At 37.1% G+C, this 19,678-nt stretch overlaps 1 protein-coding gene across 5 annotated transcripts in view; it reads right to left on the reverse strand.

Annotated features, from left to right (window-relative positions):
• syne2a (spectrin repeat containing, nuclear envelope 2a) overlaps window positions 1-19,678 on the reverse strand; it is a 112,479-nt gene that overhangs the window by 16,496 nt on the left and 76,305 nt on the right. For all 5 annotated transcript variants that reach the window (XM_015003929.2, XM_088001799.1, XM_088001797.1 and 2 more), the window contains 13 exons: window positions 19,670-19,678; window positions 18,910-19,096; window positions 16,995-17,177; window positions 16,799-16,912; window positions 16,561-16,715; window positions 15,174-15,321; window positions 14,785-14,879; window positions 11,580-11,802; window positions 11,295-11,492; window positions 8,952-9,062; window positions 7,511-7,666; window positions 3,753-3,911; window positions 2,679-2,845 (listed from right to left, as the gene is read on the reverse strand). The exon at window positions 19,670-19,678 is cut by the window's right edge and continues 128 nt beyond it. In XM_015003929.2, coding sequence (XP_014859415.2) covers window positions 2,679-2,845; window positions 3,753-3,911; window positions 7,511-7,666; window positions 8,952-9,062; window positions 11,295-11,492; window positions 11,580-11,802; window positions 14,785-14,879; window positions 15,174-15,321; window positions 16,561-16,715; window positions 16,799-16,912; window positions 16,995-17,177; window positions 18,910-19,096; window positions 19,670-19,678 — 1,905 coding nt within the window. The remainder of the gene's footprint in view (window positions 1-2,678; window positions 2,846-3,752; window positions 3,912-7,510; window positions 7,667-8,951; window positions 9,063-11,294; window positions 11,493-11,579; window positions 11,803-14,784; window positions 14,880-15,173; window positions 15,322-16,560; window positions 16,716-16,798; window positions 16,913-16,994; window positions 17,178-18,909; window positions 19,097-19,669) is intronic.

Here is a 19,678-nt window from a genome sequence, read left to right on the forward strand (position 1 = left end):
AACATACAACTCCAGCATGAATTTGGATAAATAAATTTGCAAGTTGATCCAAACACTTAGAAATAACATGGGTTAGCTTGTTGTTGTTAGCAGTAGCATTGTTATCATAGACTAATTACTTAAAATAGCTCAACTCGTTACTCACCCGGCAGAAACAAGTCGACAGCCATTTAATGCTTCTTTTGATCCTAAATTTGACCCAACCTGAAACTAAATGACCGCATTCTCCAGGCTTTTTAAAACTTTCTTCTGGCTCGTCGTGTAATCTGAGGTCTGCAGCTCCAGACAGTTAGTAATGTCGATCGCCTCAACATTGTAAGAGAAGTCATTTTTTACTGAGACAAAGTGGATGCCTCATCAGGTCCAGCCCATTTAGGGCATTAGCTACTCGCTGTGATCCATTTCGCTCCGTTTTGAACCGGAGAAATCCACTTCCTGACCCCCATCTGAATTTTGCGCTTCATCCGGGCCACGTGTCTGAAACCCAGCGATTAAGTGGTTGTTTTATGATGTATGGGACTAATGACTATTAACAGGAAGGATCGGGGGGGTGCAGTGATGCATCTAATCCCCAACACAGTCGGTGTAAGTTATTGGAGTACTGCTGCAGATGCAACCATCCTGCTCAACTAACAAGCCTCTTTCTCCCTCCACCTCCCTCTCCACCTCTGACAGCCTAACAAAGGCCGGCAGCTTCATGCGGAGACCAGACAAAGACAGAAAAAGCCGGGCAGGGGCTCGTTCAGGAAGAGGACATGAACAGAATGGATGGAGAAAATGAAGCAGAAAAGAGCCGAGGATGAGGATATATGGCTTGAGAGCTGAGATAACAAAGTGCAGCTGACCATAGGAGGGCCCGAAGTTACAAAGAGATAAAACTCCGGCTGACATTTATTCCTCTCACTGTATTTATGGAGCTGTTCAGCGAAAATCTGCTTTGTTCAATTTATATCGCTTGCACCGAAATTAACTACAGCCAGCAAAATTAAAAAGAGTCGTGGAAACAAATCTTGTTTCTTTCTTCTCCCTCAAGAGGATGTTTGCCAACTTTAGCTGCAAATTTACCACCCGGTCCCTCAGTACTTCAGAGTTATTACCATAATAAACCATGCTGATGTGACTGTAAGGACTTCTTTTTCAGCATTAAAACATACAGAGCAATGAAAACACGCTGGTCTGTTCTTGATTTTTTTATATGCACTTTAAAAAGCAGCTTTTAAATTATGATTTTACTCATTAACCAACCTGAAAAAGCTGCTGCCCACCATTTAATTATGAGGCAATTCTTGTTTAACTGCATATCTTGGTTTGATTGAAAGCTGAGCTCAGTTTTATCTAAAGTTGATTGATCTTAACAATTCATTTATAAGCCGCCATTTTCTTAAAAACCGAAGTTTTCTCTTGTACCAACTGTCTTTCCATAACATGAAGGGCTAAACTTTTCACTAAGTGCTTAATTTAAGAAAACATTAGCAGTAGCTGTATGACTGTAAACGCCGTCCTATCTGAGCTCTTCACAGGAAGCATGCAAAAGTAATAAAGTGAAATAACATGGAGACCTTTAGGAACACGGCCATATTTTTCTAAAACAACAACTTTGAAACTCAACAGTCAAATCAATGCAGTTTTTATCTTTTTGCTGCCAAATTATATCAATCAGTCCCTCCAGTTTGAGAATTATTGTGGAAATTTACACAAAATCAACAAATCCCTGTAGCTTTTTGTGCCAATACATAATTGGAAGTTTATTTCTGATTTTTCTCAAAAATTGTCAAAAACTTTCTTACTTGTACTAAACAGCTGCCTCAGCTTTAACTGATCTCAGATTATAGTCCATGATCTATACAGAGAGTAATAAAAAGTCTCATTTACCGCAAATATTTCTAAATAAGTACCACAAACACTTTGATTTTTATTAGAAAAAACACAAAAAGAATCACGAAATCCTTGAGGAACTGAAAATATGTTCAGTAATGTTTAATTTTAAGGATTCATTGATATTTTAACAGTTTGTGAACAAGTTTTATCAATACATTCGGCCCTGTAAGAGCATTCATGATCTGGATTTGGCCCAAAACGAAGATGAGTTTGACACCGCTGGGTGACAGGAAGTGGGCCCGGTCAGAGCGCACCGGGGGACATCTGGTCCTGTCTGAGCCCTCCGACGGCCCAAACTACCCCCTGCTTCTGGCAGAGGGGGAAGCTGGGGTTTGTATCTCCTGCTCGTCCACAGGATTGCCCATCTGTTTGACGGGGGGTAGCAACAGTTTAACAACACAGGAGCTTAACCTCCACAGTCCATAGATGAGAGGCTATGTTTTCCCGACAGCTGCTAGGCACGGCTTACAGCAGCAGGTGGATGGAAACCCTTAGAAGCTATTGTTTACTTCCAAGAATGTAGTCAAAGCTTCACAGAACTTAATTATGCTTTTTGCAGCAGTGTGGCTTTGCCCTGAAAGGTGTTTGTTCTGACAAGATAATGATGTAAATTTTGAGAGCGGTACTTGAGAATCTGATTCATGTCGCCACACAAACACAATTTGACTTGCAACCCTGCCAACACCTTACTATTTATCTCTGCAAAGTGCTCACAGAACGGCATGAAGAGTGTTTTGGGAAGTGCTTGGTTAATATAAACACCTAAACTCCCGCTGAGCAGACGCTGCGACAGCTCTCACCTGGCTTCGATATGCTGAAAGAGGTTGTTCCATCGCTGATTGACTTCCTGTAGCGAGCCGCGCACCTGGGTCTGCTTGGCCTGGTCACTGGCCAACAGCAGCTGCTCTCCCAGCTGCTTCAGGTGGCTCTTGTTCTCACTGAACAGGTTGATTTCCTCCATGCAGTCCTGTGGACACATGACCACACAGCTACATGAACACCATGATGATGCAGGCAGGTTTAAATAGATAGAGACCGTATTTTTCGGACTATAAGCCGCTACTTTCCCCATGCTTTGAACCATACGGCCCAGTGCGGTTTTTTTCTGTTGATTTTAAATCCACCACCAGGGGGCTCTTTAGCAGGAAGTGAATCATTGGAAGTCAAAATTGGAAATCAAAGAAGAAAGTCCTGATTTTCATTTAGAACAAGCACATGCTAGCAGCTGGCACAACGAAGAAATGTTTTCAAACTCATAAAAATGTTATTAGTAAAATAATCTGCCAGTGGAATTAGAACTGGGTTGCTAGGCAACAGGCTGGGCCTGGCTGGCGTTGCTAGGTAACGGCGCCAGTGGAACTTTTACATCATTATTAAGGAATTATTTACTTAAAACAAGCTCCTATATTTTCCTACCAAGTCACTTAATTTTGTTTTATTTCAAGTTTTCTAAGATGTTTGTACTAGAAATCAGACCAAAAAGACTTGGAAGGATTTTGTGTTTTTGCAGTGCTTTTCTTCAGCTGCAACAGGGAAACTTATCAGACTTGCAACAAAACGATATTATTATAAACAGTATTTACATTTAGAACTTATTCCGTTTACATTTTTACAAAAGCGGGTCAACTTTTCAGGATCACCTCAGGAAATTTCACATTGCAAACAGACAAAAAATTAACTTTTAAGGAATAAAAGTTGTTAAATTAAAGTTCATTTAATCTGCTTAATATATTCTACAATTTACCTACCACTTGGCTTCATGTGTTTTTAATGAAGACACTGTAATCAAATTCAAGGTTTCTGTATCATATCTGAGGTTCTTTTGATGAAAAAAGTGCAAACAACAATGGTATAAAATCACCATGACTTCATACCTTTTTTAGTTTCTCCACCATTTCCTCGATGCTCAGCTCCGCGCTGTGGCACACCTTGTTCTCCATCTGAGTCAGCCAATCACAGAACTCTTTGTTTTTATCATTGAAAATGGTCCAGGCATTCAGGCGGTCGGCTATTTCCTGTCTGCGTAACGACACCTGGCGGAAATACGATAACGACATTTAGTGTTTGGTGAGCAGTTTGTTAAATGCCAGCTTTAAATAAGAAATTAGTTTCTTACAAATAAAGTCAATAATCTTTTTATTTTTCTACACTGGACAACTTATACTGTCAACAGTGAATTCCAAATATGCATATTTTCCCATCTTTTTTTGTTTGTATTTTAAAGCTCATAAACACCTAAAAACACTCACAGGAAATTATTTTCCAAATTTAAAAACTGGATTCAACTCATTAAAGACAACTGGGTGAGTTTTAGAGTGCACCAATCAGGATTAACAATCTTAAAGCTCTGGAAAGTAAGACACCACTTAAAATGATCAGTTTTTCTGATTTTACTCTTTGTAGGTTTATGTTTGAGTAAAATTAACATTGTTCTTTTATTCTCTGAACTACTGACAACATGTCTCTGAAATTACAAGCAAAAACTTATTTTGTATTTATTTGCAGAAAATGAGCAATGATCAAAATAAGGAAAAAGAAGCAGAGCTTTCAGACCTCAAATAATGCAAAGAAAGCAAGTTTATAATAATTTAGAACAACACTAATGTTTTAACTCTGTAATAGTTTAGAAATCAACATTTAGTGGAATAACCAGGAGGTTTTCAATGGGGTTCAGTGTATATTCTCCTTAAAAGAGGAAAACCACATATTTAGATCATAAAATACGGTATTTTACATTTATTTCCCCCAAACCAGTACAGAGGTGTCTGTACTAGTTACAGGCACCATGACGTAATGGTGAAAGGAGCGGTGCCAAAGACCTCGATGAGTCTGAGTCTGCAGCGGGACACTTTGTTGTGATACATTGGTATGCATTCAGGAAACAAAGTGACCCAAATATAATGCACGGACAAAGCATTAGAAATCCAAGCATTGAGCTGTGAAAAAATAACCCAGAATCAGAACATTAAATGTGCTCACATGTACTCAGTGATTTTTACTCTGATTTAGTAATCAACTGAATTGACAGAAGCCCTCATGAGAGTGGAGCTATTCGCTCAAATTAACAAGGTCCATTTTCCTAATGACAGCTTAATACCAGCAGAACAGCCCATTACAAACCCGCGCAGGGGGCAGATGATCTTTTAGATGTTTCAGGGCTTATGATTAGAGCTGCTCTATTTGACTGGTCATCAACATTTTTGCTATTAAGAAGAGCCCTGCTTTGGTATTAATGCACAGAGGCAGATGGTCCTGCTGCAGTGTGAAGAATCGGGGATGCATTGAGCGCTGCGGTCACCCTGTGAGGACCGAGTGTCGCCTTGGGAACAATAGAGCAAGTCCCTGCTCCTCCCTTAGGCCGGCCAGGCCATCTGCTCGCCAAACCCCCACCTACAAAACCTGCAACCTGTTAACCACAGACTCGTGACTGCATGTCATGAAGAAATTCGATAAGTTGTTTGTTTTTAATATGCTGGTGACTTAATAAGTAGCACGACTTCACAAACTCTACAGTTTGGAGAGCTAAAAAAAGATTGAAATATTTGAACCCATCAGCCAACAATTAGCACTACTTCAACATATTTTTACTCAAGTAAAAGTGAAAAGTAAGCGTCAGAGGTGTCTGACTCATTTTTGTTTTGGGGCAAATTAAGATGATAAAAGCTCTTAAAGGGCCGGTTGTGCCAGAATGTATTGATAAAACCTGATCACAAACTGTTAAAATATCAATAAATTCTTAAAATTAAATATTATTGAACATATTTTCAGTCCCTCCAGGATTTTGTGATTTTTGTTTTTTTTGCAATAAAAATCTAAGTGTTTGTGCTTCTAATCTGGAAACATTTGAGCTTATTTATGGCGGTAAATGTGCCTTTTTATTACTCGCTGTACAGATCATGAACTTAAAGGGCCATGACAACAATTAAAGCTGAGGCAGCTGTTCAGTACAAGAAAGAAAGTTTTTGACCATTTTTGAGAAAAATCTGCAATAAACTCCAAATTATATATTAGCATAAAAAATGTGGAGATTTGTCAATTTTGTGTGAATTTCCATAATAATTCTCAATAAACTGGAGGGACTGACTGATATAATTTGGCAGTAAACAGATAAAAACTCCATTGATTCAATCAATAACATAATATTATTAAGCTCATTCAGTGTTTAGTCTTGAATCTAAAGGGCCACATAAAAAGTTATGGCGGGCCGGATTTGGCCCACGGGCCTCGAGTTTGACACCTGTGTTCAAGAATAAAAAAAGCATTTAGAAAAAAGCTACTAACGTACTGAATAACTGACCAGATTCAATCATTTAATATTTAAAAATTACATAATCAGATAGACCAAAATATAAAAATAAGTGGAAATGTTGATATTTTAAGGACTAAATGAAAATAATTTACATAAACAACAGACTATAAAACATTTTACCAATCAACTAATACAATAATGGTGCAATAATGCAAGTCTGCCATCTTAATGATGAGTTTCATCAACTTTAATTTATAAATTTAAACTTTCATTTTGTATAAAATGCTCCACACTGGAACTGGAAGACATTCTGAATTTTCAAAATAAAACGAAAATCAACCAATGAAAACAAACTAAACCAAAACCATAAATAAAACAGATTATGATTTCTCTGTAAATAAAACTGCCCTAAATGGAAATTATCAAACTTATCATAACCTATTATAGAATTAATTGATTATTGCGGCAGGCTTAAATGTAATGAAACTTTAAAAACTGCAGGTGAGTCTGTTTGGTGGATTTTTGGTTAAAACACGTTTGTTTTTCATTCAGTGGGTAGAAAATCCAGAAATTTTACTCAGAGTAGAAATACTCATAGTAAAATTACTCAAGTAAAAGTAACGTACAGCATAGTAAAAATAGTTCCACTACTAATTTTTTTCCAAAAAGTTACTCAGGTGAATGTAGCTAATTACTACCCACTACTTCTGGGTATTTTGACCAAAAATGCGCATTTTAGGAATTTATATTCACATTTAAAGCCAAAAAAACTCAAATCAATTCATCATCAGAAAGAAGTTAAAACATTTCCTGCTGCTGAATCTGAAAACCTTCAGCCAACAGGAGAGCAGGTCCAAGCAGCTTCGCTAACTGAAAGCCCAATTAGCACTAGCATGAATTACCTCATAGTAAGTAGCTTTATAACCAGCTAACATGCTAACTAACCATTGGTTTCTAAAGACCAAACATGTGTAGGAATGTGTGGAGTCACCAAAAATAATATTCTAATCACAAAGTTAGCAAGCTGATGATGGACAGCTTGAATCAGGGAGTAAATATTCTCACATGCTGACACAATGAGGGAGATTTATATTTATAATTAATATTAACCATATTTGTAAGGAGAAACTGGTTCCTTTACAGAAGCTAAACTGTTAGAAAGTAAGCTGCTGGTTTCCCTCCAAGAACCAGCACACTTCGATTCTTTCATCAAACAAATCAGTGTGACCAACGTGTGTGTGTGTGTGTGTGTGTGTGTGTGCGTGTGTGTTCTCCTGTCTTTGTGCAGCCATCAAGAAACCAGAAACTTCTTCCCTCCTTCCCCTCCCAGCTCATCTTCACCCACCTCGAACTATCTGTAAAAACTTTTAGTTTGGTTCTCACCTTGGTGCACAGCTCTTCCCACTGAGCGTGGAGCATTTCCAGCTGCTGCTCCAGCAGCACCGAGTCACTGGCCGCCACGTACTGGGACAGGTCTGTCTTCATGGTGGCCAGTTCCCTCAGTCCGCCGGCCAAACGCTGCAGAGAGAGCTCAGCCTCCTGCATAACACACACAGAATCATGCAGCACGGTCAGCAGGCGGCCATGCAAGCTGCTGCTGCTGCTTTACCTCTCGCTTGGGTTTGCACTGACTGTCCAGATTAAAGGGCTGTGGACGGGACAGGGGGAGGGTAGAAGGGGTAGTAAAGGGGGAGGGGAGTGAAAGCATCAGTGCATTAAATAAGAGGAAGGGGGGCTAACTGGAAGGCTCTGTAGTGGGGAGCTTCTCATAAATTAAAAGTGACCTACTACACTTCCTTTAGCATAGATCTACATGTTCATTGAAATTATTCTTTGATAATGATTTTAGTCTCAGTTCTGCCTATTTTGATCTGTTTTAGGGTGTCTTGTCACTTTAAATCCATAGAAGCGGCTGCTGGCCACACCCCCAACTTAATGTTTACACTCCCACGTGAAAAAGGCCGAAAACAGATGCGCAATTATGTAACCGTACGTCTTTGAAAAGCAGAAGTGGAGCCTCCTGCACAACCAACAAGAATGCAGCAAGTGGTTTCTGGATGTTAAGTCAACAACAAAACATTTCTCTGTTCCAGCAGCCATTGTACAACGCATTCAGAGGTAAAATCAGCTGACCAAACATGCTGGAGGTCTGCATGGGTTGCTGGGCTTTGCTTGGGTTGCTAGGTAACAGTGTCTGCTGATTTGTGATGTTACATTTGGAACGTTTTTCAATCAGCTCATTTTCCAGACGCTAAAAAACTTTTTTTTTTGATAATAAACAGCTGGGTGGATTTTCTTGGCCCGTTTTTAGTAGCAAATGAAAGTAAAAAATGTGCAAATTGTGAATTTTGTGTAATAGATCTCCTTTAAAAATTTTATTTGGAAATCCTGAAAACGTAGATACAACAAATGGATTCAAGAAAATGAGAAACAAATGTTGAAATGTTGGCAATATGTCATTACCCGGAAATCCACACTTAAATTCTGGGAAGATTTTTTTTTTTTGTTTATCAATTCGTTTTCTGCAGAAACACTGCCTGGTAAAATTCCCCACTTGTACATAACAGACTCTCCTACTTTCTCTCCAATTATTTGTTTATTACTTTCTGTAAAATTTACAGAGGTTACTTTGCTGTGTCATATTATTATATTGAATTTAAAAAGACAGATGAGGCAAATATCTACTTTCAAATCAAAACAGTGTCTTATCTGAATTTTATGTGATAAATTATGAAGCAGCACAAACCTGTCAAGTAGGAGGAAAAAGATATAATGCTTTCAATTAGTTTTCCATTAAAAGAGTTAAGTGGAGTCAGTTGTTCACCTGGATGTGCGCCTCCTCCTCTGAGTCCGCCGGTCTTTCTGCAAGCAGATTGTCAACTTTCTCCAGTCCAGAGGAGATGCTGCTTGCTGCTTCCTGATTCTGAGACCGCATCTATGAAGTAAAACATTGAAAAAATCCTCATCAACCCTTTGATTTTACAATGTTTATACCTCACAAGGTTAAATAAATGTGTCCAGTAGGTAGAAAACGAAACAGTGGGCGAAAACGATTCCTTTTCAAATGCAAACAGAACACTGAACAGGAAGTCACAGCCTCTTTATCTACAGGGGATTATATATAATCAGAAGAACAGAGCCAGAGCCTGTAGTAAGACAGGATAAGTCGGCCTTGTTTCCTAGGTTGCGATTTCTTAAACATGTTGCCGTTTCCTGCATCTGATCATCTTAAAGTGGTAAAAGCACAACTTTTACTGACCACTGTCACTAAAAATCTGCAGATATTCGGGTTAAATTAATCACTAATTATAAAGATCTAACTAGATATCAGCAAAAGTAAGCTATGCTTGCATTAAAGTTATCAAGACAAGATCATGCAGCTTCGTCTCGTATAAAGAAAGAGGAACATTCTAGATCAGGGGTCTCCAAATTTTATGTCATGTGGGCCAAATTGTCACCTCAGAAGTACAAAAAATATATAAATTTAAAAACTAAAATCACCAAAAATATTGTGATTTCTTTTACCTACTTAACAACAACTAAGCATAAATCTTTTCAATTGAATAAATAATCAGATTTACTTTTTGTAGGAACGGGATTGTAGATCCAAAACTTCAAATTGTTTTTTCACATTTTTCTTGTTAATTTCTCAATTTTGAAGAAAACTGGGAAAATAATTTGTTTGTTCCGAATAAAAACACGATCCAGGTCAGTCTTCATTTGAAAACACATTCAAAAATGTTTGAATACAGCAAATAAAAGCAGATTTTGGTGCACCAAGATGTACTTTAGAGCATAAGTCAATGAGTAGATGTGGCCTAGTTACCATGACAACAACAGAAAACCAGAAGGCTTGGAAAAGATGACCACTTTGTGTTGTAGCTAACATTTCTGTAAGTAGATTTTAATTTAAAAGTCGTGGTTTTGTCCTAACCTATTTTTGAATTCTGGTCATGAGGGCCGCACAAGATCAGTGCAGCGGCCACAAATGGCCCCTGCGCCTCACTTTGAACACCCTCTTTCTAGATTTATGCTGATGAGGGTCTCCCAGCACAAAGCAGCGTCGCTGTGATGGAATGACACTGGTAACCAGCTGTTTCAGGATGTGGATCAGAAAGAGATTTGATCTCCCTTGGCAGGAGATCAGGGCTGTGCAGTCTGTGTGTGTGTGTGTGCGTGTGTGTGTGTACGTGTGTGTGTGTGTGTGTGTGAGATCATGTCCTGGATTAAGGTCACACAATCCCCACTACAGCACATTTTCCTTTTTACATTTTGTTGTTCTAAAACCTGCAACCATTGCATTAAATCTGTTATAGAACTTGGACTGAATCAAATCGCGATTAATCGATTATTGAAATAATCATCCACTAATTTAGTAATCGATTAATCGTTAACTGGGACATACAGATTTTTTAAAAGGCCATTTGCTGAAAGCCATTATTTAGCATTTAAGATAAAAAAAATTGCTTGTCTCTAAATAAGTTTTACCCCAAAACTCCTGAAATAAAATTCATCTCACCTGATTTAAATTATCACTTCTCAAAATAAGCATTTAAACGGATTTTTATTGCTGTTTTATTCTTTTCCAGCTTTCAATCTGCCACTGAAAATATTTCCAGCTTTTTAAAATCTCAGTTAAGATTCTTAGAAACCAATATTTCTGCATTGCCAACCATGAAAATGTAACATTTTAAAACTCTTTACTCTCAAATACACGTAGTCTCTTTTAATACATTAAAGATATGTTTTTATCTTTACTTTTCATCTATTTATTAATGTCACATACTGTTTTTATTTCTTCTTTAATTATGCAAAGCACCTTGAAATGCCTCGCTGATTAAATGTGCTATATAAATAAAATTTGATTGATTGATTAAATGATCCCTCATGGTAGAAAGTTTTTCATTCTTAAAGATAGAATCTCCTATTATTGGTATTTGTATTTGCATTTAGTTGTTAATGTTGCAAGAGTCTCTCAAACTAGGCATGCATGTGGCAGCAGTGGAAAGTAAAACTCCTTTTTAACAGGAAGAAAAATCAATCAGTGTACAAAAACAAATATCAAAAACGAAACTTTGAAATTATTTTCCATGTTTTGCTTTGAATGTATCCCATTTTCTAAAAATGAGATGTGAAAATGTTGCAGATAAAAAGCACAGGATGTTACCTGGACAGTGTTATTAAGCAGATCTTTATTCTTTCTTTGCAGTAAGGTGGTTCGCTCCCAGACTTTCTGCAAATCCTGAAGCTCTGACTGCAGTTGGGTTCGACTCTCTGACTCTGTAATGATTTCACACAAATGTTTCCCAGCTTCAACAGTCCGGGCGTAGACAGAGGAGTGCAGACCTAGAGATTCTTCAATAAGCTTTAACAAAAACAGGAAAATGACAAAAAATGTAATTAGCACATGAAATAATTAAAATAATACATTTGATATTGATCTGCAACTGACCTCGGAAACGTTCTGCAGCTGCTGCACCGTGTGAAGATCCGGTCCACTAGGGGGCAGGAGAGAGTCCACCTCTCTAAACAGCTTCTTCAGGGATTTCAAACCGTGTTGGTAAATTCTCCACTGCTGCAGATGCTCCTTTGTTGAGGTCCAGTCGTGTGCAGCGAGAGCCACAGAATCAGACCAGCTCCGCTTCAGACACGCCACTCGAACCGTGAGCTCAGATCTGAGCACGAAATAAATAAAAAAAGTTTAGGTTCGTCAGCTTTATTTGGAGAAAAACCTGAAATGAACACAAATTCATAAAATTTGGTATTGTACAAAATTAAAATCATGAAAGCAGAAATATAGTATACATGCTCCTATTGGAAAGAGCAAAAAAGGATACTGAGAAAGAAACAGATCCTAAGTGATCATAAAATAAAACAACAAACTAATAAGAGCAGAAAAAACTATTTATACAGGATTTCTACACTTTTGCCACAGTAAAATTCAAGCACTTTTCAAGGTAAGTTTACAAACCTTTCCAGCCTCACTTTGGAGATAAAAACAGATTCAATTCATTATTATATAACATTATTTATTACCGTTATTAATAATGTATTCTGATAGTATTCAACATTCTACAGCAGGGATGACGTAAACTGAAATATAACAAACTGTTATGTTTGGAAATATCAAAATTCAAATTTTACACAAAAAAATCCCCCCAATTTCACAATTTCACAAATCCAAAGTCACCTTTATTACACCTTTATTTCAATTACACTCTTCAATAATCAGTTGAGCAATAAGGAATAATAAATATTCAAAAAGAAAAGAGAAAATGTTCTTGCTAAGTTTTCTGACATTTAGCAATAGTAACAATTTTGGTAATTCTAACTAAACAAGAAAAGTTTACTCTGATTCAACTTTAGAGAGAAAAAAATAAATTTGTGCTTCTCTGAAAAATTTCAGACCAACAAGCAGAAATTCTAACTCCAATAATCAGTTTTTGTACCCATATGGCACAAAGAACAAATAATCAATCAAATGGTTGCAAATACTTCTGACCTCAAGTGATTCTGTAGATTTTAAAGCCCTTCTGTACGCAGAGTACTTTCTTCTTTTTAGTCAAAACCAAAAAGCTGTCAGAGCACCTCAAGGACAAGGCAGTACATCTGGACAAGACTGGACTGGCTTATAAGAGCGTCAGTCCTCTCTCTGGAGCTCAAAGCAAGATCCTTACTCACTGGATGACCATGAGAACATTTCAGACCTGTCCAAAAATATTTGCTAGTAAAACCATCTTCACCAAGAAAACGATTGGAAACACTCGGATGCTGACGCTTCGCAACGACGTCATACGTCATCATTCGAGACGCCATGATGGACGTCTGAAGTGAGGGACGGGAGTATTGAACAGAGCGACTGAAATTGTTTTCCAAAGTTGTTTTTGGCAGTTTATTCATGGCTTCTACTTGTTTGAATCAAGCTAATTTGCCTTTGAACGTAACACACCTGGTTGAGGCTCATAGACGGTGATATTTACAAAAGTTGGACATGGCTAGCTTAGAAACCGACCCATACCTCCTCCCTCCTGACGTTTTGATCAAATTACCGACTCTGCCTGAATTCACAGCAGATGATTCGTATTACTATGTCATAAACGTCGCTTCCCTTTACACCGGAGCAGCATTAAAAACGTACAAAAGACGAGATGCTAACCAGTTTTTTCGTACATGCTAGGCTACATGACGGTGCGGTATTGTTCCCGTGGTTACTGAGATCCCATAAAGCGATATTTGATATCCGTCATAAATACTTCTAAAGTAAATGAACGTTAATCTTCTTACCTCGTAAAAAGTGTTCGCTGCAAATCCGCGGTTACACCAAGGGCTGCCAGTCATTGTGATTAACGGTTGCTATCCATCACAGCCGTATCTTTCCACGTTAAAAGTTACAAAATAAAATGACAAGTTCGGTTTTCAAATTTGTCTGTTTGTGCAGCCGACCGCGCAGCATCCTGTGAGCATTTTTACTGCGAAATCAACTCGTTAAAAACGATATCAGGTTACCAGATGTGCGTTTTTTTGGCAGGTTTTACAGCAGCGTACTGGTAGCTTTGACGTCCATCATGGCGGAGCGGGAACTGTTTCGAACAGAGTGACGTCACGTGCAAAGGGTCAATATTTGACCAAGTTGATGTAATTACTTTAGGACGGTTGCAAAATTAACATAGATTTTTGTACAACTTTCCCTAGATTACTGCTTTGAGCAGGTTATTGGACTTTTTTGAGTCTCCAATTAACGATTAATCAATTACTAAATAAGTTGGCGATTATTTCAATAAATTGATTAATCAATGTGAAATTATGGTTCTAATCCTTAAGTGGTAGAATAAACAATTGAAACACACTAAAACATTTGAGCCGCATTTAGTTGCGTCTACTAGTTTTCAATCTGAATCTTGTGAATTTGTGAAAGATAAACTTACAGCAGTAAGTTGTGTCAACTTGTTATTGTCAAAACTCCCAAGAGTTGAATAAACTAGAGTTTTTAGGTTAACAATTCAAAAGCTGAAAGAAGAAAAAGACAGGAGTGGGAACTACTTCCCAGAATGCTTAGCGGCATGTTTTTGTATCCTGAGATGGAAATGCGTTACATTGACCTGACTCGTGTTTTATTAAGGAAAATGTTTATTTTAATGCAAAACTTGAAGATAATGTTCTGTCACACTAAATGTTATTGAGCAGAATTTAATAAAATTCATTATCAGATTAGAAATTTTGTTCATGCAATTTGAAACAAGAAATTAAATCATTCTAAAGTAAAATAAGTCGTTATTTTAACTTGATATTGAGAATGAAATAATAGAGACATGAGGCTCTTTAACTAGATGAGGGCAGTTTTTTTTCTTGCATTTTGTGTTTGTGAAATAATTATTTGGTTTAAATTGCAGCATTGAGTTAAAACTCACAATACAAATTAATTATCTTTAAAAAATGTTTAGACAACTTGTCTCTTGTTAAATCAACTTCATGAACTTTAATTTCTGAGTTAAAACCAAAACAACTTTCTTGTCGACTTAAATTGCATTTTCAATGCAACGGGTGGACTTGCATTTTCAACTTAAAAAACCTTGAAATGTTTTACAGCGCACTAAGTCCTAATTCCTAAATCAGTTAAAATCCATAAATCTGTTAAGAACTTCCTGATCATTACTCACCTTTTGTCCTCAGTTTGTTTTTCCATAAAGCTGAGGGCATCACAGAGGAGGCTCTGGAGGAGCTGATGCCCCTTCATGACCTCAACCTGAAGTTTCTGTGGGGGAGATTTGTTAGATTAAAGAACAGAAGGACATTCATTCTTCTCTGTCGTTTTAACAAATTAGCTCATGATTACACAGCGAAAAGTTATGGTTCAGAAGTTTGACATAAATAATAGTTATTTGTTCTGAGGCTGAACTTGGAGTTTCCTGAGATAACAACATATTAGCATTTCAATTATTCTGTGCTCTTTCTATAATAATTAAAAACTTGTTGAATGTGCTGGAACAGCCTCTGATTATTGGTAGAAAAACTCAAGAAATGAATGAATTTGTAAGATCTGTCAAACCTGATGGACAGCCAGCATCTCTTTAAGGCTTGAGTGACTCAGATCTTTTCTGCAAAGTGATTCTCGCTGCAGGTGTTCCTGGATCATTTTCACTTTTTCACATTTTTCTTCAAAATCACAGCCGCTTTGAAGCTCATCTTGCAAAACTCTATAAAATAAAATAAAGAGAACAGTCTTTGTAAGACTGGATTTAAATCCTGATAGGGAAAAAAGTTTAATTGTAAAAAACAGGAAATTTATTGTACAGCTCTGGAAAAAATTAAGACTCAATTGAAAACCTGATGGTTATTTCACCAAATATTGATTTCTGAACTCTTGCTGAGTTAAAACATTAGTGTTGTTTCTAAATAAATAAGAACAATGTTCATTTTACTTAAACATATACCTATAAAAAGCAAAATTAGTAATACTTCTTTGTTTTTCACGCTTTTTACAACTTTATCCATCAAGATGTGGCATTATTACCCTTCCTTTCAGGTTGTGCACAGTTTCATCTGCGGTACATTTTGTTTATCAGAAGATTTTCTAAGACTGAAGACACAACACAACCTTCTATCTGATAAATGTAAAACCAGGAATTATCACATTTGTGACAAGTTGAAGCTCTAATCAAACAGTAAACACACTACAAAGACACAAAACCTTACAATCTATTTTTGGTCTAATTTGTGGTGAAGATATCTTGGTTCACATGAAATAAGAGAAAACTAACTTACAAGTACATTTTCAGCAAGATACAGGAGCTTGATTTAAGTAAATAATTAAGTAAGATGTTCCAGTTCCACTGGCGCCGTTACCTAGCAACGCCAGCCAAGCCCAGCCCGTCACCTAGCAACCAAATTCTAGTTCAACTGCCAGATTATTTTATTTTTTAATATCTTACTACACTTGAAATGAGACAAACCAATTTAAAAGTAACTTTTTTAATTCCTTAATATTTATGAAAAAGTTCTAGTTCTGTCTGCAGATAAATGAACTTATAACGTTGAAATGTTTTGTTATAAGTGAAATAATCTGCCAATAGAACTAGTAACTTTTTCATGAATATTAAGGAGTTATTTACTTAAAACAAGCTCCTCTATCTCGCTAAAAAGTTACTTTAAGTTGGTTTGTCTTATTTCAAGTTTACTATGATATTTGCATGAGAAACTAGACCAAAAATTCTTGGTAAGATTTTGTGTTCTTCAGTACTTAATGCTTTACTCTTTTTAAATTTACACGCCATAATATTTCTTTGGTATTAAATTTTTTGTGAGTTTATATACTTTTGTGTTTTCTGGTAATTTGTCCATTTTTCAAAAATAGTGCATTATCTCAAGCTTTTATCTCCATTGCAGTTTGGATTCTAGATAGCAATAATTACATGTTGTAGATCAAACTGTCTCACTTGTTTTCATCTGTTGCCTTGGTAACGGTTTCTGCCCACAGCCTGCTGAGGGACTGAACTCTCTCCATCTCCTCGTTGCTGAGGGTTATGTCGCCACTCGTCTCTTTAACGTCCACCAGTGATGGAGTCATGTCACTGAGATCCAAAAGAACCTGCTGGATTTTAAGATAAAATACAAAATGAGGTCTGTTTGTTGTTGTTGTTTTAGTTAAAGGTATGTAGAAGGGGAGTTTAAAACCTCCAGAGTGTCTGCATCACATGCGCCCCCATGCAGTTTAAAAAGCGAACTCTGCATCTGTTCCTCAAGTGCTTCCAGCTGAGCTTTAAATCGTCTCTCTTGCTCCAAATCCTCCTGAACATTTAGACAATACGTCATATTTAACAACCTCCATGGTAAACAACATGCTTTATGTCTCAAATGTAAAATATCTCACCTCCAGATTTCTCCTTTTTCCCAATATTGCTTGGTTCAGCAGCAGGAAATCGCGACTCAACAACCTGGCTTCTGATTTGATTAAATTTGCAGATGAAGGTTTGAGTCGTCCAAGAAGAGCTTTGGATGCTGCCAGCACATCTCCTGCATCACTTTGCAGCTCATCAGCAGCATCCTGCAACTTCTACATTGTGAAAAGACGAGATAAGCTGAGGAACAGCAGCAGGCTTTTATATGCAGTGTATTGCCACTTTCCACTTATTTCATTCAAGTAAACTGATGCTTTAGTCCTGTGGGAAAAAGCAATTTAGCAGTAAACGTTACAACAAAATGTTTCTTCCACTGTACTTTGGAAGAGAAAGGAACTAAGGAGGTATTTTTTTTCCTTTGGTCAAATGAGCAAAACAACACGTCATCTGGATGTTGTGCAACAGGTTAGAGAGGAGGTCAGGCGCACCGACTGGACGCAGATCTTCAGTCGTATCTCAACAGAAGTACATGCAACGTCGTTCCTTTCCAAGAATAGGAGAGCAGGTATTGAGAAAAACATTTAATTAAATCGGGAACGTAAAGCATGGACTCCCCGAGCCTGCACCTGGAACAGATGAGTCAAGCAGGGAATCTAATGATTACAAAAAAAAAGGAAAAGAGGAAAAAAAAGAAATGCATTTGGAGGCTGAAAAACAGGGTTTGTGAACCTGGTTAAACTCCAGCACTTAAGCTCAGGCTTTCAGTGCTTTATTGTGTATTTTCTTGCCAGTTTTGAGCAGAAAAGCATAAAGACGGATAGAAATGCACTTTGGGTTAACGTACCAGAGGATAATTAGTATCAGGACCAAGTACAGTTTTGTTCTGTGTGAATTTATGACAACAATAATAAATCAAATGTATCTTTAAGGAGACTCCCGGTGTGCAATTTTCTTTTCAAAGGAGACTTATTGCATTTTTTTGCACATTTTCATTCTTCCATTGGGTTTCAACTGCCTCTATAAACACCTCAAGCGCTTTAAACAAAACCTGTTGAGTTTTGTTGGTTAATGTTGGTTGGTGTCTGAAAAATGAGCTGTCTGCCCCGTTACCTAGCAACTCCAACTGAGCGCCAGCTGGTTTCACCGGTGTATGAGCTGTACAATGGCTGCTGGAAAACACAACTGAGTTCATTTGTTGTTGACTCACCATCCAGAAACCACTTGCTGTTGTGCAGGAGGCTCTACTACTGCTTTTCAAAGATGTACTTTTGTGCAATTGTGCATCTGTTTGCAGTAACTTTCACGTGCGAGTGTAAACGTTAAGCTTGGGGCCAGAAGTAGCTCCTTTTGATCCAACCCTTTCATGCAGTGGACAGCTATTTTCTTGCAGATTTTTACTTTATAAATGCACAAAGACCACTGAAAGGGACAACAGCACATGATATGATACACTGCCAACTACTGGCCACCTACTGCAACTGCAAGAATTTTTTGTTAATTCCAATATGGCAGACAGACTAAAAAAATTAACGAATATCCAGTCCCTGCTTCTACTTTTGCAGATAAAAAAAATATTGGCACCAAGTAATCAATTAAGACTAATACCACTGATATATTTTCCAAAAAAAATTTCTATTTGGAGAAAATTACAACTGGTCATCTAGAAAAAAAAAATACTTTTTCCCCACCTTTTTTCTTACGCTTTAAAAAAATCAACAACATTCTGGGAAAAAAAAAACATTCTGACAGGAGCTCAAAACTAAAATCTCATTATCTAAGGACGATTTTATGTAAAATATTTGATGAACATGTTTGTGTAACAGGTCACCCATCCTCACCTGTATCATCTTTAAGTCTGAATTTCCTAAATTAATCTCTTCTCCTCTTTCTTGAAAATGACTTTGTTTCAGTTCTGGTTGGGATAAAGTTGATGAGACTCTGACTCACCTTGACGCAGCAGACTGTGGTTTCTGCATCGTTAGATGAAGAACCTGATAACTCCTCCCACTCATTCCTCAGGTGTTGCAAACGAAGAGAAAAGCGCTCAGACAGATTCGCGTATTCAAGCCAGAGGGAGAAAATCTCTCTGGTGTTTTTATGCTCCTCTTTTATCTCTTGCAGGATTTTCTTCCACCTGATGAGACAAACATAAAGGGACTCAGTGTGTAATAATTATAGGAAGTAACAAAGTTCGAGCAATACGTTTACAAATTAGAAACAAAGAGATAAATGTTAATTTAAAGGCAAATCCTTTGAACAGAATAGGAACTGATTCTATTCTCAAAATAAAATCACTTCATTCTCTTATTAATTCAACTTTATTCTTGTAACACAGTTTATTCTCAAAATATTGTGATTTTATACTCATTATTGTAACTTTACTCTCGTATTATTTCGACGATTTTTATATGATTCTCAAAATAAAATGACTTTATTCTCATATTGTTTTGACTTTATTCTTGTAATTTTATTATTTTTTCTTTTTCTTAGTATAACCTACATATTCTGTTGTAATATCTGACATTTTTGTGAGGAGATTTTATTTTGTGTCCTAATGTTGTCCTAATTGGAGAAGAAATCGTCTCCATCTGCATCAGCCGGTGGGACAAATTTGTATCATTTGGGACACTAAAGGCCCCCGAGCCACACTTTGGACACCCCTACATTATTTGGTAAAATGTTAATCTAAATATTTCCCTCTGCTGACCCATTTCGC

The sequence above is a fragment of the Poecilia mexicana genome, unplaced genomic scaffold, assembly GCF_051168715.1.
Source record: "Poecilia mexicana isolate PSO_F unplaced genomic scaffold, ASM5116871v1 scaffold_21, whole genome shotgun sequence".
Taxonomy (NCBI): Eukaryota; Metazoa; Chordata; class Actinopteri; order Cyprinodontiformes; family Poeciliidae; genus Poecilia; species Poecilia mexicana.